Source organism: Nyctibius grandis, chromosome 11 (genome assembly GCF_013368605.1).
Source record: "Nyctibius grandis isolate bNycGra1 chromosome 11, bNycGra1.pri, whole genome shotgun sequence".
Classification (NCBI taxonomy): Eukaryota; Metazoa; Chordata; class Aves; order Nyctibiiformes; family Nyctibiidae; genus Nyctibius; species Nyctibius grandis.
This window is the reverse complement of record NC_090668.1, coordinates 26,080,727-26,105,375: the sequence shown is the minus strand read 5'-3', so window position 1 is coordinate 26,105,375 and position 24,649 is coordinate 26,080,727. Positions and strand designations below refer to the sequence as shown.

The 24,649-nt window shown below is 56.1% G+C and overlaps 1 protein-coding gene across 1 annotated transcript; it reads right to left on the bottom strand.

The window, feature by feature from the left end:
* Positions 1-1,663: 1,663 nt before the first annotated feature.
* CORO2B (coronin 2B) lies at positions 1,664-21,061 on the bottom strand. Its single transcript, XM_068410051.1, has 11 exons — positions 20,861-21,061; positions 11,383-11,499; positions 7,376-7,525; positions 6,570-6,734; positions 6,252-6,368; positions 6,047-6,151; positions 4,945-5,041; positions 4,342-4,454; positions 3,646-3,736; positions 3,392-3,531; positions 1,664-2,129 (listed from the first exon to the last, which is right to left on the bottom strand). The coding sequence occupies exons 1-11, from the start codon at positions 21,059-21,061 to the stop codon at positions 1,998-2,000; spliced, it is 1,428 nt and encodes a 475-aa protein (XP_068266152.1). The 3' UTR covers positions 1,664-1,997.
* Between the last annotated feature and the right edge of the window lie 3,588 nt (positions 21,062-24,649).

Below are 24,649 nucleotides of genomic sequence, written 5' to 3'. Positions count from 1 at the left end.
CTTCTCCAGGCTAAACACCCCCAGCTCCCTCAGCCGTTCCTCAGAGGTCAGACCCTCCAGACCCTTCACCAACTTGGTTGCCCTCCTCTGCACTCACTCCAACACCTCAACATCTCTCTTGAAGTGCGGGGCCCAGAACTGGACACAGGATTCAAGGTGCTCTTCCTTTACACGAGATAATTCAGCGCAGTAAGTCCCAGCGTGGCCCCTTCGAATGAGGCCGTAAGACATAAATAACCTCAACCTGCTCCACACAAGGCAGCCGAGACGAGCTGCAGTGGTGGTTTCTCCTTCCCATCCCAAGACCCGATAAACCCAGGAAACTCCAGTCCTGACACCAAATAATAACACGTCCCTCAGCACTAGAAAATGAAGGAAATAAAGCTTAAATCTCTGTTCCCATCTCAGCATCCCTCATCTGGGCTCAGTCTCAGCATAGGGGGCTTATAAGAAAAACGGGGACAGAGTTTTTAGTAAGGCCTGTAGCAATAGGACAAGGGGTGATGGTTTTAAACAGAAAGAGGGGAGATTCAGAGTGAATTTAAGGAAAACATTTTTTTATGATGAGGGTGGTGAGACACTGGCAGAGGTTACCCAAATAGGTGGGAGATGCCCCATCCCTGGACACGTTCAAGGCCAGGTTGATGTGGCTCTGTGCAACCTGATCTAGTGGGAGATGTCCCTGCTTGCTGCAGGGGGTTGGACAGCCTTTAAAGGTCCCTTCCAACCCAGATTACTCTATCATTCCTCTTCAGCTGCTTCCCCCATCCAGCAAAGCCCCTCCAGCGAGCATCTCGCCCACACTGGGTGCCCATCGCCCTTGCAGGGGAGCCCAGCCCAGTTCCCAGCACCTCCTTCCCAGTACCACCAGGGCTTCTCCTCATACAACACACCCCAGCCCCGTGCCGCCCCCAGCACCCAGCTGAGCCTCCGGCCAGCATCGCTCCACCCTGCAGGGACCCCCCAGCCCAGGGGAAGAGCTGCAGTGCGAGCAGAGGACACCTTTATGCGCACCCAAAAATGCCCCTTTGGGTCCCACCACCCTCTCTGGGGTGGAGGCCAGCACTTGGAGGTCAGCAAGAAAGCAGCAGGCGAGGTTTTGGTATCTTGGAAACATTTTATTTCATCACTATTCCGTGGTAGCATAAATAATAGGCAATGACAGCACATGGGGTGTCGAGGGGGAAGCAGGAGGTGCGGGGCACGACGTAAGTTAACGGAGAGGAGAAACCGTTGCACTGGTAGCGCCGGGCAGGTCAGCAACTCCATTGAGTGAAAATATATATATCTATAGGTAAACTAGCAGTATTTGGTGTCATCTCCTGTGCTACAGGCCTCATCCACAAAAAAAAACATGATTGTACGCGTGTGCTGGACCCAGGGAGCACCCACACAGCTCCGGCACCCGCTGGGTCCATCCCTGGGGGCAGCATCACCCAGGGACCCTCGGGGCGAGCTGGGTGACATCCATCTCCCTCCCCATGGCACTGGCACGTGTCCCAGTGGCAAGGAGGAGGGCAAGTCCTTCTTTGAAGAGGTGGAGGGAGCAAAAACCCCTCTCTCTGGTTAGGAAACCCAGCCTCTTTATTTAAAGAAGGATGGAGGCACACGGAGCAGCTCCCTTCCCCAGGCTGCACCCCGGGGACACTCACAGGCTGCTCCTGCCCAAGCCACGGCCACCACGGGAAGGGTCCCCGGCTCCCACCGCGCCCCGTTCCAGTTCTGCACCCGCTGTCACATTTTTTGCATAGGAAAAAAAACAATAATTAATAGCGAGGAACCCCGACGGAGGGGACACGGGTCGTCTCCCACGCGGCAGCTGTCGGTTAGAGCGGTTTTAGTGCTGGGCAAGAGGAGGAGGAGGAGGAGGTTCCAGTTAGCGAGTGGGCTCTTGGCAGGTCGCTCGACTTCTGGCTCATCTTCTGTGTAAGTGGATACAATAAAATTAAAGAGCGAGTATAAACAGAGAAAGTTTATGTATAAAAAGTCCCTGGACGTTAATTATTCTTGGGGCTGTTGCGCAGGTTCTTCAGCTCCAGCTGCAGCTGGCGCAGCCGTATGTCCTTCTGCGAGAGCTCGTCCTTCAGCCGCCGGATCTCGTCCTGCTGCCGGAAGAACATGCGGAGGAGCTGGAAGGGAAGGGAGGAGCTGGAGGGACCACGGCGGCTGCTCGCCCCTCGTGCCAGCCCCAGGTAACGCGGCACCTTCTGCAACGCGACTTCACCCATGCGCGGATTTAACGTAGGATCATAGAACCATAGGATGGTTTGGGTTGGGAGGGACCTTAAAGATCATCTAGTTCCAACCCCCCTCGCCACGGGCAGGGACACCTTCCACCAGACCAGGTTCCACTAGACCAGACTTTATCACTCTTCAGTAAAATGACCAGTGGGAAGGGCCTTGTTAGAGCAGTCACTGATCTCCACAGGTTGTCCCAGCCCAGCACACTTCATTCTGCGCTGGCTGGTGGTCTCTGGTGAGGTCAGCGTGAACTCTTTTATCAGGTATACCTGGTCTGTCAGAAAATACTCCCAGTACTTTTGACCTCCGAGGAACAGCTGAGGGAGCTGGGGGTGTTTAGCCTGGAGAAGAGGAGGCTCAGAGGTGACCTTAGTGCAGTCTACAACTACCTGAAGGGAGGGTGTAGCGCAGTGGGAGTTGGCCTCTTCTCCCAGGCAACTAGCGATAGGACAAGAGGACACAGCCTCAAGCTTGGCCAGGGGAGGTTCAGGTTGGACATTAGGAAGCATTTCTTCTCAGCAAGGGTCATTAGCCATTGGAAGGGGCTGCCCAGGGAGGTGGTGGAGTCACCATCTCTGGAGGGGTTTAAGAAAAGCCTGGACATGGCCCTTAGTGCCCTGGTCTAGTTGCCATGGTGGTGTCAGGGCAATGGTTGAACTCAATGATCCCAGAGGGCTCTTCCACCCTCATTGATTCTGGGATTCTGTGAATGACTTCAGAAAGTTCCCGCCCAATAATTTTGGATCTCATTAGTGGTTGATGGCAATTCTCCAGCCTCCCAGCGTGCTCACCACCCTAGTACTCCTCTCAGCTCGTGGCTAGGCACGGTTGTACCACCTCCGTCAAGCCCAGCTGTGCCTTCCCAACACGGAAAACCAGCAGGAAGCCACAGGTCGGGGCTTCTTGGATTTAATGTCTCACCCTCCAGCTCCATAAGTTGCTCCTGGAGGAGGATTTTAATATAAAAAACAATATTTAGGAGCTTAACGTGGCTGCTTTGGGGTGGGACGTGGTTACTGCAGGGCGGGATGCTTCAAGGCACAGGGAGATGCAGTGCCCAGGTGCCTCAGTTGGGGAGTGCAGAGCAGTGGCTTCCCAGAAAATGTCCCTGCACCCCAGTGACCGTCCCCTCCCGTCCCCGTGCCCCCACCTCGTTCTCCGTGCGCGGCGGCACGTTCTCCAGCAGGTCGATGCCGTTCACCACCACGCTCCTCTTCTCCTTCACTGGAGCCTTGAAGACGATTTTGGATGTCCTCTTGTAGCCTTCCTTCAGCGACATCAGGATGGGATCTGAGCGGGGCAGAGCGTGGGAGGGGGGTCAGGGGGGCTGCAGCCCCATCCCGCTGCCCGGCTGGTTTTGGGGCTCCGTTTCCCCCCCACCCAGCGTGGCCCCCGTGGCTTTACCTCTGTTCACCCCGCTCAGCCATTCATCGGGCGTGAGGGCTGGCTCCGTACCCGGAGTCATCGGGTAAATGTCCTCTTGGTACGTTTCTGACTGAAAAACACGAGGAAAGAAAGAGCAGCCGCCCCCGTGAACCGGCTTGTTGTAATTTTAACTACACGTTGCAACGTGCGGCAAGCGGTTGCGCTCACTCCTCTGGCACGCGGCACCCAGGGCAGCAACAAACTGGTGTTTGCACCGTGAAGTCGGAGGAAAAATCAAGCCCAGAGTCTGCTCAGGGCACGTGTGGGGCTTTGGGACACGGTGGCAGCAGAGCGGAGGGGCTGGAGGAGGATGAGCCCAGCACCAGCCCCTCCGCATCCAGCCCCAGATGGTGCAAACACCAAACCCTGGCTCTGAGAGATGTTTTACCAGAAACAGCCCCCAAACCTGAGGGGGGACGAGCCCCTTGGTACCCACCACGCTGGGCCAAGCGCCTCGAGGCCAGCGGCCACGTAGAGGTGCGTTTCCTAAAGCCGTTCCCACTAAGCCTGGGGTAAAAATCCCCCCGGGAATCCCAGACCTGGGAAGTGGAACGACTGGGAGGTGTAAGACTAGTGCAGAGAGACCCAGCAAAGCGGTGCAGAGCGGGGGCATCTCCATCCCACGGGACCCGCTGCGGACACCAGCCCGTCCCCACGCCCCAGCAAGGGACTCACCCTCCTCGGCACGATCATCGAGATGGGTTCGATGAGCCCCTTGAGGGTGACGAGCTTGTAGAACCGAAAGACCTCGCAGGCCGACACGTCCAGCCCGTGCTTCGGCATCACCCCTGCGGAGGAGGCGCAGGAATAACCCCCCCGGTGCTGCACACCCCGGGACCCACCCGCCTCCCCGACATGGAGGACCCCAAAAAGGTCTTTGCTCCCTATCAGGATCCTTGCTGAATTAATCCCTGCTGTCACCCTGGGGCACAGACCTGGGCTGCACCAAGGGCGTTTGCAAGGGTGCTGGGAAAGGGATCAGCAGCCTTTATTGGGGAAAAATCACAGGAATCACCGACCGATGTCCCCTGGTAAAGCCTTGGCACGTGTGACAGCAGGAAGGGTGTCACAGGAAGGGACCCAGCCCCAGCCCAGCTGCATCCCGCAGGAAGGACAGCACAGCAACGCGCCCGCAGCCCTGCCTTGGTGCTCCGGAGTGGGCACAGGACCCACCACACCCACGCCAAACCCCCTGACAAGCAGCATTTAATTAAGCCCCTTCCCTCACCTCCCTTGTGCACGCTCACAGCAAAGGGTGAGCGGCACGGCCGTCCTTACCCAGTCCTTTCTGCGGGGCCGGGGAGCGAAACTCCATCAGGTAACTCAAGTAGGGCTTTTCCGAGCCGATCTCGTAGTACCGAATGTTGCCGTCGCCCTGGAGCGAGCACAGGGAAGAGGGAGGGTTCACAGAATCCCAGAATCAATGAGGTTGGAAGAGCCCTCTGGGCTCATCGAGTGCAACCATTGCCCTGACACCACCATGGCAACTAGACCAGGGCACTAAGGGCCACGTCCAGTCTTTTCTTAAACCCCTCCAGAGATGGTGACTCCACCACCTCCCTGGGCAGCCCCTTCCAATGGCTAATGACCCTTGCTGAGAAGAAATGCTTCCTAATGTCCAACCTGAACCTCCCCTGGCCAAGCTTGAGGCTGTGTCCTCTTGTCCTAGCGCTGGTTGCCTGGGAGAAGAGGCCGACTCCCACTCTGCTACAACCTCCCTTCAGGTAGTTGTAGACTGCACTAAGGTCACCTCTGAGCCTCCTCTTCTCCAGCCTAAACACCCCCAGCTCCCTCAGCCGTTCCTCGGAGGTCAGACCCTCCAGACCCTTCCCCAGCTTGGTCGCCCTCCTCTGCACTCGCTCCAACACCTCAGCGTCTTTCTTGAAGTGCGGGGCCCAGAACTGGACACAGGATTCAAGGTGCCCCCTCACCAGTGCCGAGTACAGAGGGACAATCACTTCCCTAGACCGGCTGGCTACCGGTTGTTATCATACCAGAGGTCCCTTCCAACCCCTAATGGGTTGAATCATGATTCTATGATCACCCATGGGATGCCACCTGCTCCTGCAGCATCGCGGGCACCTCTCCAAAGCTGGGTTTCATAGAACCACAGAACCATAGAATGGTTTGGGTTGGGAGGGACCTTAGAGATCATCTAGTCCCAACCCCCTGCCACGGGCAGGGACACCTTCCACCAGACCAGGCTGCTCCCAGCCCCATCCAACCTGGCCTTGAGCACTGCCAGGGAGGGGGCAGCCACAGCTGCTCTGGGCAACCTGGGCCAGGGTCTCACCACCCTCACAGCCAAGAATTTCTTCCCAATATCTAATAGTTTTGTGGCCAGAGAGCTGTGTAACGCCCCACGGAGCTCAGCCCCTACCTTGCCAGCCAGGTACAGCATGTGCGTGTCGGCGTCGTAGAAGGGGAAGAGGAGACCCGAGAGCCCGTCGATCTCCTCCTCTATCAGGGGCATGGACAGATCTTCCTGCGCAACAGGGGAAAGTGCTTTATTAAACGAGACGTCCCGACGCCCGTGCTGAGCCGGGGGGTCCCGGCGGGGATGGCACGGGGGTCCCGGCACCCACCTGGTCCCACAGCGCGATCTGCCGCGTGTTCCAGCGCGACACCCCCGTCGTCAGCAGCCGCTTCGTGCTGCCCAGGAAGACCACGCGGTTGACGCGGTGGTTCTTGCAGCTGGCCTCCTGCGCGACAGCAGCGTGCTCGCCGGCAGCCCCCCGTGATCCCCACACCCGGTCCTCGCCCCGGCAAAGCCCCCCCAACGCCTCTCCGCCTCGTCCCGGTGAAACGCTGGCACGGAGGTACCGTGATTCAGTTTTTACGCATATTCAGACCTTATTTATAACCCCCCCGTCCCACGCAGCCCCCCGGCACCGGCACCGCACCTGCAGGACCCTGCCCGAGCGCGGCTCCACGACCCGCAGCTTCTTGTCCTTGCAGGTGGTGGCCAGGAGGCTGCCGTCGGTGTTGAATGACATGCAGAGGATGACGTCTGTGTGGCAGTCGATCATCTTCACGGGCTCCCCGATGTCCAGGTTCCAGATGAGGACCTGCGGGAAGGTGGGGAGAGGAGGGTGACCAAGCTGGTGAAGGGTCTGGAGGGTCTGACCTCCGAGGAACGGCTGAGGGAGCTGGGGGTGTTTAACCTGGAGAAGAGGAGGCTCAGAGGTGACCTTAGTGCAGTCTACAACTACCTGAAGGGAGGTTGTAGAGCAGTGGGAGTCGGCCTCTTCTCCCAGGCAACCAGCGCTAGGACAAGAGGACACAGCCTCAAGCTTGGCCAGGGGAGGTTCAGGTTGGACATTAGGAAGCATTTCTTGTCAGCAAGGGTCATTAGCCATTGGAAGGGGCTGCCCAGGGAGGTGGTGGAGTCACCATCTCTGGAGGGGTTTAAGAAAAGCCTGGACATGGCCCTTAGTGCCCTGGTCTGGTTGCCATGGTGGTGTCAGGGCAATGGTTGGACTCGATGAGCCCAGAGGGCTCTTCCAGCCTCATTGATTCTGTGATTCTGTGACCAGGTGCAAGACCTTCACACAAGGGTTGGTACCATCTGCTGAAGACATGGTGGGTCATTTTCTTCCAGCCGGCAGGATTCTGCCCTGGGTGTCTCCCACCCATGTCACGCGCAGCCTTTGCAAGGGCAGCCCCGGGCAGCGGCCGAGAGCAAGAAGCGGGGCTGGGCAGGGCTCACCTTGTAGTCGTAGCCGGCGCTGAAGAGGATGTTGTTGGTGGTGGGGTGCCACTCGACGAGGCCCACGCGCCGGCTGTGCCCGTACAGCTCCAGGACGGCCTCCGTCATGTTCCTCTTCAGGCCGCCCTCGGGGATCTCCCAGATCCGCACCTGCGGGACGGGGCCGGCGTCGGGATGGGGTCAGGACCCCCAGGAGGACCCCAACACCCACCCGGGGGGGGCTCTGAGCTGCTGAATGCCCTGATGCCAGCGGCCTCATCCTGCACCCTAGTGCAGGTCCCAGGGGTCAGCTCTGCGAGGGCAGGGGGGAGCACGGTGAGCCCGGCCCACCAGAGCAGCGAGCACCGGGGGAAAGGGCTGCCCAAAAAAAGGCTTTTCCAACACGTAGGGACTAGCTGGGAGGCTGCTGCCCGGCAAGGACTGATCCTGCTGCCCCTTGGGTCACTCCAGCACCCCCAAGGGTCGTCCCGTCCAGCCAGGGGCTGAGCTACAGCCTGGGGAGGTGGGGGGGGGCACAAGTTAATTTGCAATATTGCAGTGAAAAAATCTGCACTGTGGAGAAAACTCAGGCATTTTCTGCCTGAACCTGAGGGAGGGGATTCTGCCCCTCTGCTCCGCTCTCGGGAGACCCCCCCTGCAGTGCTGCGTCCAGCTCTGGGGCCCCAACAGAAGGACACGGAGCTGTTGGAGTGAGTCCAGAGGAGGCCACGGAGATGCTCCGAGGGCTGGAGCCCCTCTGCTCTGGAGACAGGCTGAGAGAGCTGGGGCTGTTCAGCCTGGAGAAGAGAAGGCTCCGGGGAGACCTTCTAGCACCTTCCAGTGCCTGAAGGGGCTACGGGAAAGCTGGAGAGGGGCTTTTTACAAGGGCATGGAGTGACAGAACGAGCGCAACGGTTTTAAACTGAAAGAGGGGAGACTTAGATGAGATATGAGGAAGAAATTCTTTGCTGTGAGGGTGGTGAGAGCCTGGCCCAGGTTGCCCAGAGCAGCTGTGGCTGCCCCCTCCCTGGCAGTGTTCAAGGCCAGGTTGGATGGGGCTGGGAGCAGCCTGGTCTGGTGGAAGGTGTCCCTGCCCGTGGCAGGGGGTTGGAACGAGATGATCTTTAAGGTCCCTTCCAACCCAAACCAGTCTGTGATTCTAAGAGGCCGGTTTGGCTCGGAGGGACGATTCCGAGCGCGTCAGCGGTTTTCAAACCAGGCACAACACGAGGAACAAGCAACGCAACCCCAGTCGCCGGGTGTCAAAGGAACCGGTTATGAAACGTCGGGTTACGAAACGGCTGTTACCAAACCCCCGCCCCGGCGACGGGCGCCCACGGGCTCTGCACTGCTCAGGGACGCGGGGAAACCTTCACGCGCTCAACCGAGCTGCCTGGCCTCTCTCCATCGTCAGGAGCTGCCTCCTGCCTTCTGCCATGCAGGGAGCCTGGGGATGGTTATTAAACGTGTCCTGCATCTGTGCACGGCGGGGAAGCGTCGCCGCAGCACGGCATCACCTCTGCGGGCTGCTAACGGGGTTGCGTCGCTCCTCGTGTCTTGCAAAAACGGGGGTGAGCACCAGGGACGGGCTATTTTAGGCAGATTTCCCCATTCCTGCGGTCACCATGACCTGAAAACAGACGTGTCCGAACTGGTCGCAGCGCTAACGCGGTTCCCTTGCCAGTATAGGCATAGCTGGGGCTAACCCCAAACTCCAGCACTGGGTTTCACAACCTCGTCCCATCCTGGGATGGAAATGATGCTTTTGGAAAATTATCATTAAAAAACCCAGAACAGCCCTAGAAGAGCCTCCCTCCACCCTCCTCCCATGGCACCAGGGAGAGCAGCTGGCGTGGGACACAGCCCGAGAAACCAGAGCCTTCCTCTCCCAACCCATCCTAAGAAACCTTCTGGATCAAGTTTTCCCTGAAATGTGCCTTTCCACCAAGAGATGCGCCCTGCAAACGAAAACACCCCGTGTGCTGCAAACCGCCCCCCCCCAGCAGCTCAGAGCGCGCCGAGAGCTCCAGCACGAGGGAAACGCGTAGCCTGAAGCACCTACAGAGATTGGGTCGCTCCCCTCGTTATCTCCCCGCTTGGTTTGTGCTGCCCTTTTAGAAACTCCTTCCCAAAAAGCCTTCACAGCACTTCAGCAACTCACAGCACTGCAGCGGGATGGGGACTCGAGCCTCAAGCTTCACCAGGGGAGGGTCAGGTTGGCCATTAGGAAGCATTTCTTCTCAGCAAGGGTCATTAGCCATTGGAAGGGGCTGCCCAGGGAGGTGGTGGAGTCACCATCTCTGGAGGGGTTTAAGAAAAGCCTGGACATGGCCCTTAGTGCCCTGGTCTAGTTGCCATGGTGGTGTCAGGGCAATGGTTGGACTTGATGATCCCAGAGGGCTCTTCCAACCTCATTGATTCTGGGATTCTGTGACTTCGTGAGGACCTGGGCATCCTGTCTCTTTGATAAAGACTGTTGGCCTGAACCTTGTGAAACCTCCTGGGAGTGAGCAGAGAGAGCCCGGAGGTGCAGGACCTGCCTGTAAGCATCACCCCGGGCATGGGGACCCACCGGGGGCCACTCCCCTCAACTCCTCTCCATCAGCGGGGGAAACCCCCCCCACCGGACAGCCTCAGGGGCAATTAACTTAATTTCCCAGGTTTAACAATGGCTTGTGAAGTCTTCCCAGTACCCTCCCTGCCCCCCAGCACCTCCTATTCGCCGGTGACTGTATATAAAAGGTTTTAATTTAAAGTGGGAGACAGCTCACCGTGATTCATGGCCATGATCTGAATTTTTTTCCCCACTCAGTATCTTCCTTGACAAGCTTTCAGCTAATAAAAAATGCCGACACACTGAACCGAAGGAGAGGATGAGACATTAGGTGATAAAATGCTAAGGACCAGGCGAGGCAGATTTGTAACTGGTTAAAAACTGGGTCAGCCCAAACCCTGGCTTCTACCACAAAGATCAGGCGATGGTTTCTGACCTCCTCCCTTGTACAAAGGCTTTTATTCTTTTATGCTACAGCCTTTGAGATGGACCTGTTTGTGTCCAGAAAATAAAGAGAAGGAGGATGCAAAGGATGTAAAGATGACCTGATTCGTCATCCCCCCTGCCTGCAGAACCACCTTGTGCTCCCATCACTCCATGGATCAGGCCACGAGAGCAGTTGCGGTCCCTGAGAGCACGGAGGATTAATAATAGCATTGCTGTTGGGCTTGGGAAAGAGAAAAGACCTCATTGTGCACAGCTGTAGGGCTTGTCTGCGGTGGGGGATGCAGGAGGAGCAGCGCTGTGATGATACAGCCCCACACTTCAAGAAAAGATGTTGAGGTGTTGGAGGGTGACCAAGCTGGTGGAGGGTCTGGAGGGTCTGACCTGCGAGGAACGGCTGAGGGAGCTGGGGGTGTTTAGGCTGGAGAAGAGGAGGCTCAGAGGTGACCTTAGTGCAGTCTACAACTACCTGAAGGGAGGTTGTAGTGGAGTGGGAGTCGGCCTCTTCTCCCAGGCAACTAGAGCTAGGACAAGAGGACACAGCCTCAAGCTTGGCCAGGGGAGGGTCAGGTTGGACATCAGGAAGCATTTCTTCTCAGCAAGGGTCATTAGCCATTGGAAGGGGCTGCCCAGGGAGGTGGTGGAGTCACCATCTCTGGAGGGGTTTAAGAAAAGCCTGGACATGGCACTTAGTGCCCTGGTCTAGTTGACATGGTGGTGTCAGGGCAATGGTTGGGCTCGATGAGCCAGGAGGACTCTTCCAACCTCAGTGATTCTGTAATAAGTGACACTGGGGACAGCACAGGAGCTGGGCACCGGCCACAGCCCCTGTTTCACCAACACAGGACCCAGGGGTTGGCACAATCTGCCTAATTCTCTGCATCAATCTCTTACCCCCTCTCCATTCCTGGGATGGCTGAGCCATCGTCACCCCCCGCAGCACCTCCCGCAGCCCCTTTCCCGATGTATGAATTAAAGGCAGGAGGGTGCACGGAGCTGCACGACGCCAGCCCCAAGCGTCCCAGCTCACCGAGGTGTCTTCAGAGCACGACGCGATGATGTTCTCAATGAAGGGATTCCACTTGATGTCCAGCACATTGCCCTGGTGACCGCAGACTTTGGGGTAGTTTGGTTCGATCCGACCTGTCTGTAATTTAAAATAAACCAAAAACAAAAAAAAAGAGAAAAAGAAATTAGTGCTAAAGCTGATCTTTTTAAGGCTGGAGCCTTGTTAGGGGAGAGACCTCTGTAGCTCACGCTGGGATGGGGCTTTCGGCCAGAGGAGATGCCCAGCTGAGTCGGGGATGGGTTTTACTCCATCAGTGTTCCCAGGAGAGGCTGCAGCTGATCCATGTATGAGAAGGGGTTTCTGCAAACACAAGCCATGGGGCTGCCCACCGCCAGATGGGGACACCACCAGCGGGAAAGCTTCACATGACCATCCGAAACTGCAGGCAAAAGGGCTGGAAGGGACTTGAGAGGCTCCGGACCGATCCTCAGGGCTCAGGGCAGACCAGCCGTTGGGCCATGCATGAAGCATTTGGTACTTTCCTTCCAAACCTTGGAAGCAATGTTGAGCAAGGTACGCACATATACTCTGCAGGACAGATCCCCAGTGACTTCGGGATCATCAACAATCTTGATTAACGACGCCGATAACCTAACCGTGACCCCACCTGATGGGATGCTCGCACACAGATGGAAATCCTTGCAAGACTCCTCTCCTGTGAAGACAGGCTGAGAGAGTTGGGGCTGTTCAGCCTGGAGAAGAGAAGGCTCCGGGGAGACCTTCTAGCACCTTCCAGTGCCTGAAGGGGCTACAGGAAAGCGGGAGAGGGGCTTTTGACAAGGGCATGGAGTGACAGGACAAGGGGGAACGGTTTTAAACTGAAAGAGGGGAGATTGAGATGAGATATTAGGAAGAAATTGTTTCCTGAGGGTGGTGAGAGCCTGGCCCAGGTTGCCCAGAGCAGCTGTGGCTGCCCCCTCCCTGGCAGTGCTCAAGGCCAGGTTGGATGGGGCTGGGAGCAACCTGGTCTGGTGGAAGGTGTCCCTGCCCATGGCAGGGGGGTTGGGACTAGATGATCCTTAAGGTCTCTTCCAACCCAAACCATTCTAACAAATTCTTTTAGGGGCAGCCCGGTCCTGACACCGCAGCAGAGTGAGGACCCGTAGGGCTCCGTAGCAGAGGACGGCGCATGGCGCTTGACACAGCCTCCACTTCAGGTTCCCATTGCAGATGGGTTGCAGGAACCCCTGCTCCTCGCAGGGACCTCGCAGGGACCTCTGCAGGGACCTCCGCAGCCAGCCGGCCACCCCACCGCCCTTCCTTCCCCTGTGCTGGTCCTTGCTGCAGCCTGGAGGTGGTGGCACGCTTGGAGCGTGCAAACTAACTAGGTCAGCACGACGCAGCCACTAAATATTTCATAGCCCTTCCAGCACCGACCTTTTAACGGATCGAGCTCCTGGCTCCATTTAACGTGAGCCAAGACACGCACCGAGGACAACACGCTGCATTTCTACCATCCTCAGCCAAGGGCAACGCTGCTCCGTCGCTGCTGGGAAGGTTTATTTGCATTAATTTCCTCCTGGGGAAATTACACAGCTGCTAATTGCTGTGGTTGGTGGCAGCTCCGGTGAACACCAGCCGGGAGCAGCACGGGATGCTCCCAGATTCGATCGGGCAGCGATGGAGGGGCAGGGTCACTCGTGGCATGATGGTGCAGAAAACCATCACGTGAGTGCTGAGAAATACAGGCAAAACCGGACCACGTTCAGCAGGAGCTTCACCAAGCGACCCAAGAGCAAACCCCAGCGTGTTGTGGGGCTCCCCAGCAAAAATACAACCTTCCCTGAGCCCACCTTCTCATTTTTAAAGTATTCTTCATTAGAGTGAAAAGCCAGCTCTCGCTCAAATCGCTGCAGCAGCTCAAAGTCATCCCTTGGACACAGCCCATATATAAGATGAGAACTAGGCTGGGCTTAAAACACCAGGGATGGAGTTATATGGGTCATTTATTGAGGTAAAGGGAAAAAAAATAGGTGTCTGCTCTCGCTGCCTTCGGTACGGGAACAAATGGACACCTCCAGCTCCATCACCGGCTGGGTAAGGTGGTCATCGGCCGTCGTCCCCCTCTGCCCTTTGATGCAGACTCTTACAGACACTCATTAATTCCCCGTTAGCCTGCGATGAGCACTTAATGAAGCATTTCTTCTCAGCAAGGGTCATTAGCCATTGGAAGGGGCTGCCCAGGGAGGTGGTGGAGTCAACACCTCTGGAGGGGTTTAAGAAAAGCCTGGACATGGCCCTTAGTGCCCTGGTCTAGTTGCCATGGTGGTGTCAGGGCAATGGTTGGACTCGATGAGCCCAGAGGGCTCTTCCAACCTCAGTGATTCTGTGATTCTGTGAAATACAAAGACAGATGCCTCAAGCCTTTCTCCACCTTTTCTGCTCTCCCCAGCAGCCAGGATGCTCATCCAGCTGCTGCCAACCACCAGACAGGAGCTTTGCACGACCCCAGTTTGGCCAGAGTCAGCCAAGGCTGAGGGATTGGGCAACCAGGTGCGTTCCTGGCAGGATCATCCCCCGGGAGGAACAGGTGATGTCTGATCTCCAGGAACTGGCGATGTCTGAACATGCTTCTGGGTCCTGCAGAGAGTAACCTGGTGGTTGTGACCCCCAACCTGGGGGTACAGGGGGAAGCAGGACGGGCTGCAGTCCCAGCAGGTTTTAGCGACCATCCTCAGCCCCCCTCCACACCATACTCCTCAAGCGAGCACCCTGAGTCTCCGTGCCTCAGTTTCCCCATGCCCAGTGATGCTATTGCTGGCTCTGGCAAACTCTGTGTTCAGGGATGCTTCGGGACAAACAAACAGTCCCAGATTTACCAGGTTACAAAAATCACATCCATTTCTAGATGCCTTAGTTACTCTTTTTGTTACAACAACAACCACGCGAGTCATGAAGCAGGAAAAGCAATCAGCAAAAACGCCGTCGTGGCCAGGATGAATATTTAAATACGAGTTATCCTCTTGTGTGGATATAAATACTGTTAAATTAAATATAAATACCACTGTGGGCTGTAGTGTCCCATCTTCTCCAACCCGCACACCAGCTCCTAACAAACAATTTGCACAGATTAAAGCCCCGCAGCCTCGCTGCAGAGGTATTTATCCGCACCATAAAAGCAGCAGCCAGGCTCAAGGTTGTTAATTAAAAAGACAAAAGCCCATATAACGTCCCTGTTAAATTGGATTATGGAGCACTACAAATAAATCCGAGTTTATGGGTCACAAGAAGCCCCTTTTCCCCAGCGAGGACAGGGCTTCTCTGGATTTTAGCCGGCAGAGGGGGCAGGCAGGGCTGCCCAGCTCTCCCTTCCCCAGGCTTTGCTGCAAATTAATGTATTATTAATTATTAATGGGGCAAAAATCCAGATTTCCCCTCCCCAGCTCCTGCTGGCCCAAGGACCCGCGTTTTCACGCCTCATTCCCTCCTCTGATCCCCCACCAGCTCTCAGGGCAGCGTTAAAATTCTACGCTGATGTTTTTTGACTGATCCAGGTGCTTAAAACCAGCCAGATCCCAGGTCTTCCCACAGCTGCTCTGCTGTGATCTCCTTGATAAATGCAGGGACATCAGATTGTGCCCCAGCGTGGAGCAGTAATGCTGAGGTGACAGCTTTTTTTGCAAGCCTCAGGTCTTTTTTTTTTTTCCTGGCCAACTCTAGGTTAAAGGAGACGTCTCCTACAGCCTAAAATCAGATAGAGAAAATTCACAGAAAACCAGCAAAACCCCACAGCACAGACCAAGGTGGTCTCCTGTGTCCGAGTTTAAAGGTACAAAAGCTCCAAGGACATGAAAATTGGTTCAAAGTTCAGAGAAACAGGGTTTGGGACCCCCATGGGGATCAGCAATGGGTCTGTCACCCCCATGGGGATTAGCAATGGGTCTGTCACCTCCATGGGCTGCCCAGGAGGTTTGGGACCTCCATGGGGATTAGCAATGGCTCTGTCACCTCCATGGGCTGCTATGGAGGTTTGGGACCTCCATGGGGATTAGCAATGGCTCTGTCACCTCCACAGGCTGCCCTGGATGATTGGGACCCCCGTGGGGATTAGCAATGGCTCTGTCACCTCCATGGGCTGCCCTGGAGGTTTGGGACCTCCATGGGGATTAGCAATGGCTCTGTCACCTCCATGGGGATTAGCAATGGGTCTGTCACCTCCACAGGCTGTCCTGGAGGTTTGGGACCTCCATGGGGATTAGCAATGGCTCTGTCACCTCCACAGGCTGCCCTGGATGATTGGGACCCCCGTGGGGATTAGCAATGGCTCTGTCACCTCCATGGGCTGCCCTGGAGGTTTGGGACCTCCATGGGGATTAGCAATGGCTCTGTCACCTCCATGGGGATTAGCAATGGGTCTGTCACCTCCACAGGCTGTCCTGGAGGTTTGGGACCTCCATGGGGATTAGCAATGGCTCTGTCACCTCCACAGGCTGCCCTGGATGATTGGGACCCCCGTGGGGATTAGCAATGGCTCTGTCACCTCCATGGGGATTAGCAATGGGTCTGTCACCTCCACAGGCTGTCCTGGAGGTTTGGGACCTCCATGGGGATTAGCAATGGCTCTGTCACCTCCATGGGCTGCCCAGGAGGTTTGGGACCTCCATGGGGATTAGCAATGGCTCTGTCACCTCCATGGGCTGCCCAGGAGGTTTGGGACCTCCATGGGGATTAGCAATGGCTCTGTCACCTCCATGGGCTGCTATGGAGGTTTGGGACCCCCATGGGGATTAGCAATGGGTCTGTCACCCCCATGGGGATTAGCAATGGGTCTGTCACCTCCATGGGCTGCTATGGAGGTTTGGGACCTCCATGGGGATTAGCAATGGGTCTGTCACCTCCACAGGCTGCCCTGGAAGTTTGGGACCCCCATGGGGATTAGCAATGGCTCTGTCACCTCCACAGGCTGCCCCTGCTCCAGGCAGGCTTGTACAGCCCCCCATGGCAGCGGAAAGGGACATCAGTGTCCCATGGGGACACAGCAGGACTCAGTCATGGCCAGCTTGAGCAGCTCACACACACCCACCACCAACATGAGCAACAGCTTTGGACTCCAGCTTCCTACGAGTAAACAGAGACTCCCCCTTCCTGCTCCCCGCTCCCTTCGGGCACGCGGGCAGATAACATTGTCTGGCTGCGGAAAACAAGCTGTCCTCATCCTCTGGAGAAACAAAACCCCTCCCAGCAGAGCATGAGCGGTGCCAGCCACCCTTCTCCTGCAACGCCTGCCCCAAGGGACCACCACAGCAGCCCAGTGCCCCCCAGCAAGCCGCATTACCTTCCCCTCCTCTTAGAGCAGCTCCCAGCACCCCTCCTCACCCCCATATGAATATTTATATGAAGCAAATTAAATCAGGCACAGCTGAGATGGAGCCACAAACTGTGGAGCTTGTTTTTCCCCAGATGTTTTGGCCAGCCCAGGGCCAGCAAAGCCCGAAGTGTCCTTGGTGCTGGTTGTTGCAGGTAAGCTGCAACACAAACACACCATGGTTTTGGGTTTCTATTTGATAACTGCAGCCAAAAGCTGTCCCAGCCCTGGGACTGGGACTGGGAGCAGAGCAGGTCTCACGCTTCGGGGATGCAGGTGCAACACCTTCAAAAAGCACCACGTGTTTTGTCCCTTCCCTGGCTGGTGCCCTCCAGGGCTCCCCACGCGTTTGGATAAGGCTGAAGGACTCGGGAGACTAAACAGAGCGAAAAGGCAACAATTTAGGGATGGAAACCCCATGGGAGGGGGAGAGCGGGTGCTCCTGGGGCACCGTGGATGGGAGAGCCACGGCTTTTCTTTCGGAGGAGCAGAAATCACGAGGGGCAGCTCACGGGGGGCTGGCGGGGCCAGGAGCTTGTCTGGAGCAGATGTGTGGTCCATGCTGGACCACGACGGGGGATGCAACTGCACGGAGCTGCTTTCCTGCAGACCTGCACCCTCTGAGCAGGGCTGGATTGTGCTCATGATGACAAAGCTCAGCCCCAGCTGGGTTATTGCTCACTCAAAATACACATTTTTGCCGTTGTCTCCTCTCCCTTTCAGCCGAAGCCTGGATCGAATCCTTCTGTCACTACAGCTTGGGGAGTAAATCATCTTCCTAAGCAGCAGCGCACCAGCTCTCCTTCGCCCACTCTCCAGGGATATTCATAGCACAAAATCTTTGCGGCGCTGGGCAGAGGCTGGTTCCCAGTGGTTGAGGCTCCAGAATCCAGGATCCTGGATCCCAGGGCAGGGGGACAGGCTTGGGGAGGACGGGGGAGCAAAACGCAGCCGTGCTCTGTCCTTCCGACCTACGCAGCCTTGCAGAAGCGGCATGATGTTCAACAAGAACAAGTGCTGGATCTTACACTTGGGCCACAACAACCCCCTGCAGCGCTACAGGCTGGGGGAAGAGTGGTTAGAAAGAGCCCTGGGGGTGCTGATCGACAGCCGGCTGAACGTGAGCCAGCAGTGTGCCCAGGTGGCCAAGAAGGCCAATGGCATCCTGGCCTCTATCAGCAATAGTGTGGCCAGCCAGTCCAGGGGAGTGATCGTCCCTCTGTACTGGGCACTGGTGAGGGGGCACCTTGAATCCTGTGTCCAGTTCTGGGCCCTGCACTTCAAGAGAGATGTTGAGGTGTTGGAGCGAGTGCAGAGGCGGGCGACCAAGCTGGGGAAGGGTCTGGAGGGTCTGAGCTGCGAGGAACGTCTGAGGGAGCTGGGGGTGTTTAGCCTGGAGAAGAGGAGGCTCAGAGGTGACCTTAGTGCAGTCTGCAACTACCTGAAGGGAGGTTGGAGCGCAGTGGGAGTCGGCCTCTTCTCCCAGGCAACCAGCGCTAGGACAAGAGGACACAGCCTCAAGCTTGGCAAGGGGAGGGTCAGGTTGGCCATTAGGAAGCATTTCTTCTCAGCAAGGGTCATTAGCCATTGGAAGGGGCTGCCCAGGGAGGTGGTGGAGTCACCATCTCTGGAGGGGTTTAAGAAAAGACTGGACATGGCACTTAGTGCCCTGGTCTAGTTGCCATGGTGGTGTCAGGGCACTGGTTGGACTCGATGAGCCCAGAGGGCTCTTCCAACCTCATTGATTCTCTGATTCTGTGGTTGCACATCCCCTTGATTGCTACACAAACGCACGAGGCGCCAGCACTTGTGATGTGCAGGCAGAGGAACATATGGCCCGGCAAATGCAAATGCATTGTCACTCGAAGCAGAAAGCAGAGGGGCTTCTGGTGAACATTTCTGAGCAGAACAGAGGGCAGAAATGTGAAAAAAAAAAAAAAATGGCAGCAAATCAAATCCTGAGTAGATCTGCAGTATCTAGGTTACCTTAATTATATTCGGCTAAATACGGATGCCGATTAATTAGAGGGCTGCTGATTTCCAAAGAAAATTAGTTTACTCTTAATGAGCTAATCAGTCCCTGTTTGAAAAAAAAAATAATGAAATTATTAGATTGTACAAAGGTGTGTGGTGCTACACCGACGTGCCAGGGTTTGCTCTGGCTGGGATTTACTGGGTGCAACACTGCCAGGGTTTCCACACGGGGCTGATGATCACAGAATCACAGAATCACTGAGGCTGGAAGAGCCCTCTGGGCTCATCGAGTCCAACCATTGCCCTGACACCACCATGGCAACTAGACCAGGGCACTAAAGGCCATGTCCAGGCTTTTCTTAAACCCCTCCAGAGATGGTGACTCCACCACCTCCCTGGGCAGCCCCTTCCAATGGCTAATGACCCTTGCTGAGAAGAAATGCTTCCTAATGTCATACCCTTTCCTCCCACCGCCCTGTGCTTTTGCCTCCCCAGCTCAGACTTGCCCCAGCTCTTTGCACGACTGCCCACACGAATCCACACATCTCTTGCTCGTGCAATTTTAAATCCCCAGAAATTCGGCTGATGCTCCAGGAGCCGCCCCACGGGACCGCGCGTGGTGCAGAAAGTGGTGCCCCGTGGAAGCGGTGGCTCCTGCCCATAGCAGACACAGAGCTGTGTCTCTTGGAGGAAAAGCCGGGCAGCAGCGACCTTGAACATGAAATAAATAATACCTTTGCTTCGCTTTGCTCCAAAACTTGAGCGCAGGGCACTGCTGCAGGGTACCACGGTCGCGCTGATGCTGCCACTCTCCCACTGGTGCTCCAGAGCGTGGACCAGCAGCTCCCAGCTGGTACCTGCATCCCACCCTGGTCACCTTGCCCATGCCCCACGGCTCCCGGGCTGCGGGAGGGGGCACCGGGGCTCCTGGGAGCATTGCTGACATGGGCAGAGCTGCCCTCGCTCCCCTTCAGGATGCACCTACCCCGTGTGACGTGAAGCCACACCACACGCGTGGGGAGAAGGTGGTTGTCTCTCAGGCAAAGCTGCTGTGCCAAACCCTCTGGGGTCCCCAGGCGGGAGGGGAAGGAAGCCCTGCCATGGGATGGAGGAGCCCCTCCGCACCCTGTCTCCCACACCCCGCTGCTCCTCTTAGACACTTTCCCCATGTAACATTCACATCTCTCCTGAATTTTCCTTTAATTTCTGGAGCAGAATCAGCTACAGATGGAAGAAATTATAATCAGCGGTTTAATTGCAGCGCACAGCTTGACTCTTATTAATATTCAAAAAACCAGGAGCTTTGTCTGAGCACCCGGAGCGCTCCAGCCCCCGTCTCTGCCTCCCTCCCGACGCCATGAGCCCGAGCTGGGAGGATGCTCATCCACACACCACTTGCTTGTGGTCCTAAATCCTGAGCTCATAACCTGGTGTCACCACCAAATTACCCTTTTTTTTTCTGGCAAACGCAGCCTGGTCCCAGCGGGGTAAGAGCAGAGGGAGCACGATGCCGTTTGCAACCTGTTCCAAAGGGACATTAGGAAGCATTTCTTCTCAGCAAGGGTCATTAGCCATTGGAAGGGGCTGCCCAGGGAGGTGGTGGAGTCACCATCTCTGGAGGGGTTTAAGAAAAGCCTGGACATGGCCCTTAGTGCCATGGTCTAGTTGCCATGGTGGTGTCAGGGCAATGGTTGGACTCGATGAGCCCAGAGGGCTCTTCCAACCTCATCGATTCTGGGATTCTGTGATAAGGACAAGGTGAAATAAATGGCAAGGAGCTGCCTCCTGCTCGGCAGGACGAGGGGCTCCACGGGGACTCCCCCCCCTGTCTGGGAACTGTGTCAGTGAAATATTGGGGTCACAAACACAAGTGGCCTCTGCTGCTGCGGAGGGGCGGGATGGAGACGTGCCCAGCGCCCGCCCTGCCGGCATGTGCTCACTGAGAGATGCCAAAAACGCTTTTAATAAATATTTAATTTTCTTCCTAAAGAAAAAAAAAATCACTAAGGCAGCTGTAAATCCTCCCTTCCCCGCACAAGAAAACCCCAGGGAAGGACAGCAGAGCTCCGACACATCCTGCTGCAGGAGGGGACCCCTGGGATGGAGCGTGCACCCACACACCCGGACCGGAGTCACCTCCACCGGGGCCAAAGCCCTCACCTGCTCGAGGGGGATGACGAGGAAGGAGCCCCCGCCGGCGCTCTCCGTCACGATGGCGAGGAAGCGGGCGTTGACGGCGCAGAAGTGGTTGTCGTGGACGTTCTTGGTGATGGGGACGCCGTCGAAGCAGTGCTCCCGGCTCGCCACCTTCCCGTAGACGTTCCGAAACTTGGAGCTGCGGTACTGCGGGCGCCATGACATCTGCAGGGCAAAGGCAGGGGGGTCAGCCTTCCCGAAACACCCCACCCGGGCTGCTGCCCAGTTGCTTTCCAGTTTCCAGCCCATGCTTTCCACTTCCCAACCCGTGCTGCAATAGGGTTTTGCCTGACGAGGCATGGCAGCGTCAGGGCAGCCCAGATACCCTTGGAAAAATATAAGATCATAGAATCATAGAATGTGAGGGTTGGAAGGGACCTCTGGAGATCAACTCCAACCCCCTGCCAGAGCAGGACCAATCTAGGGCAGGTCACACAGGAACGCATCCAGACGGGGCTTGAAAGTCTCCAGAGAAGGAGACTCCACAACCTCTCTGGGGAGCCTGTGCCAGGGCTCTGTAACCCTCACAGTAAAGAAGTTCTTCCTCATGTTGAGGTTGAACTTCCTGTGCTCCAGCTTGCATCCATTGCCCCTTGTCCTATCGCAGGGCACAAGTGACAAGAGGTTGCCCCTTTCCTCTTGACACCCAGCCCTCATCTATTTATACCCATTAACCAGATCCCCTCTCAGTCTTCTCTTCTCCAGACTAAACAGCCCCAGGTCTCCCAACCTTTCCTCATCAGGCAGGTGTTCCAGTCCCCTCATCATCCTCGTAGCCCTCCGTTGGACTCTCTCCAGTAGATCTCTGTCCCTCTTGAACTGGGGAGCCCAGAACTGACCACAATACTCCAGGTGAGGTCTCACCAGGGTAGAGTAAAGGGGGAGGAGGACCTCCCTCGATCTGCTGGACACGCTCTTCTTAATGCACCCCAGGATCCCATTGGCCTTCTTGGCCCCGAGGGCACATCGCTGTCCCATGGATAACTTGTTGTCCACCAGGACTCCAAGGTCCTTCTCCACGGAGCTGCTCTCTAGCAGGTAGACTCCTAACCTGTCTCCCCGGTGCAAGGTACAACTCACAAAAGGCATTAAAGGGCTCTCTGCTGTTGCAAAATTCAAGCTGATCTCCTTTTCAGCATGAACTGCTTATCTAGAGCACGCAGCGCTGCTCCTTCATGTACATATGACAAACGAATTAAGGCTTTTAATGCAATGACTTGGAAATGGATTAGCCTGGCCCGCATGAAAGCGTGCACGAGAGCAGAGGAAGAGCACTCAGGCAGGGAGGAGGCATCGGGGAGCTGGAACACGCTGCGTTCAGCTGCCTCAGCTTATTTACCCGGGTGTCCCTGCGCGGGGTAACCCACAGCTCCCATCACTGCTGGTGGTGAGATGCTCTGGGGACCCACCAGCTGATCCCGGGGGACAGGGGATCCCAGAATCACAGAATCAACCAGGTTGGAAGAGCCCTCTGGGCTCATCGAGTCCAACCATTGCCCTGACACCACCATGGCAACTAGACCAGGGCACTAAGGGCCATGTCCAGGCTTTTCTTAAACCCCTCCAGAGATGGTGACTCCACCACCTCCCTGGGCAGCCCCTTCCAATGGCTAATGACCCTTGCTGAGAAGAAATGCTTCCTAATGCTTTTTCTAAGTGAAAAAAAAGGACTGCTTTTTTCAGGTCAGTCTTTTGAACAGTTCTTACGGTAGCACGAGTGTTCACGATAAAATCTATAAAGATTTAAGGCACTTTGAGCGTGCAGAAGAGCACAAGCGTTTAAGCCGCCTCAGAGCAACATAAGTACTCAGCTCCACCCAAGCGCGTGGTAATCGCGTGCCTGAGGGCTCGTAGCTGCTCACATCTTCATAACCAGCATCTATCGACGTGTGAGTCTGTACCAAAACTCTGGGTCACCTGCTGAGAGCATCCCTCAGCGTGGGGCAATGCCAGGAATACGTGCTGGGGGCTGCTCTGACCCTGGATCACTACGACTGAGTCCCCGCTGCACCCCAAACCCAACACCCTGGGCACAGGGCTGGGGGCACGGTGGGTGTGAGCAGCATCTCCTGCGTTTGAACAGGGAACACTTTAAGGGTGGAAACAGAATCACAGAATAGTTTTGGTTGGAAAGGACCTTTAAAATCATCAAGTCCAACCGTTACCCCAGCACTGCCAAGGCCACCACTAACCCATGTCCCTCAGCACCACATCTACACGGCTTTTAAATCCCTCCAGGGATGGGGACTCCACCACTGCCCTGGGCAGCCTGTGCCAGCGCTTGACAACCCTTTTGGTGAAGACATTTTTCCTGATCTCCAATCTAAACCTCCCCTGGCACAACTTGAGGCCGTTTCCTCTCGTCCTGTCACTTGTTACCTGGGAGAAGAGACTGACCCCCCCCTCGCTACACCCTCCTTTCAGGCAGCTGTAGAGAGCGAGAAGGTCTCCCCTCAGCCTCCTTTTCTCCAGGCTAAACACCCCCAGGTCCCTCAGCCGCTCCTCATCACACTTGTGCTCCAGACCCTTCCCCAGCCCCGTTGCCCTTCTCTGGACTCGCTCCAGCACCTCAAATTTCTTGTAGTGAGGGGCCCAAAACTGCACCCAGGATTCGACGTGCGGCCTCACCAGTGCCGAGTCCAGGGGGACGATCCCTGCCCTAGTCCTGCTGGCCACACTAGTGCTGACACAAGCCAGGATGCTGGTGGCCTTCTTGGCCACCTGGGCACACTGCTGGCTCATATTCACCTGCCATTGACCAACACCCCCAGGTCCTTTTCCAGCCACTCTTCCCCCAGCCTGTAGCGGTGCGGGGGGTTGTTGTGCCCCAAGTGCAGGACACTTGGCCTTGTTGAACCTGTGGTGTCTCCATCTGTAACTCCTACGAGCAAGCCCAACGGCAGGATGAACTCACGGCTATGGGGCAAAAGGCAGAAGGGGGAGTCACAGAATCCATCATTTTAACCCGAAACGAGAGCAGAGAGGCGTTGTTGGCCGGAAAGGTTTCTGCTCTGAAAAAATGCAGACTCACGTCCAACAAAGCGCTGTGAATCTTTGCCAAACCTACCCAAGCGGTCGGAGCCAGGCAGGGCAAGGAAAAACACCCCGACCGCAGCTGGAGGAGTGGCTTCCCAGAGCTTCACTAAATCTTACGGTTTCCTTTGTCTGAGCAGATGAGTTTTCATATTGAAATTAAATTTTTTATATTATTAAAAAAGCACAAAAATGTATTTCAGTATTTTTTAAGCTCTCGATTTGCTCCGTGATCCCAGGACTTTGACTTTGCTCTCGTTTCTGCCATCCATGACCCTCTGCTCCAGACATATTGCAAAAAAGCCCCAAATTCTACCAAATTCTACCATTTGCTCAATCCTTTTCCCACTAAACCTTTCAGATGCCTCACAGCGCAACCCCACACAGGCAAAATCCCACAGACCCTCCTGCCAAAACCCCTCCTGCCCCACGGGGGCAGCAGAAAAGGGGCTCCCAACATCTTCCACATCCAGAAATTCAACTTAACGAGTCGCTGCCAAACGAAGCGCCAGCACAAACGAGCTCCAAGCAGCCTGGAGGTGTGTTTTTACCCTTCACGTGGGTCCACATCATCACTATGGATGCACCGTGGTCCCCTGACACAAGGATGCTGCTGCTTCCAGGACCTCAGCACTTTCACATCTCTCCATTTTTTTTTTCCATCCCTCTGTGTTTTATTCTTTCACCAAAAACTGGGCAAGGCTCCACGCGGCCCCCGCC

Bases quoted from the DNA above. Each gene is read 5' to 3' on its own strand.
- CORO2B (XM_068410051.1), bottom strand. From the start codon at position 21,061: ATGTCATGGCGCCCGCAGTACCGCAGCTCCAAGTTTCGGAACGTCTAC. The intron at 6,369-6,569 runs GTGCGGTGCCGG...GCTGTCGCGCAG, and splicing joins GCTCGGGCAGGGTCCTGCAG to GAGGCCAGCTGCAAGAACCA. The intron at 5,042-6,046 runs GTAGGGGCTGAG...TGCTCGCTCCAG, and splicing joins TGCTGTACCTGGCTGGCAAG to GGCGACGGCAACATTCGGTA.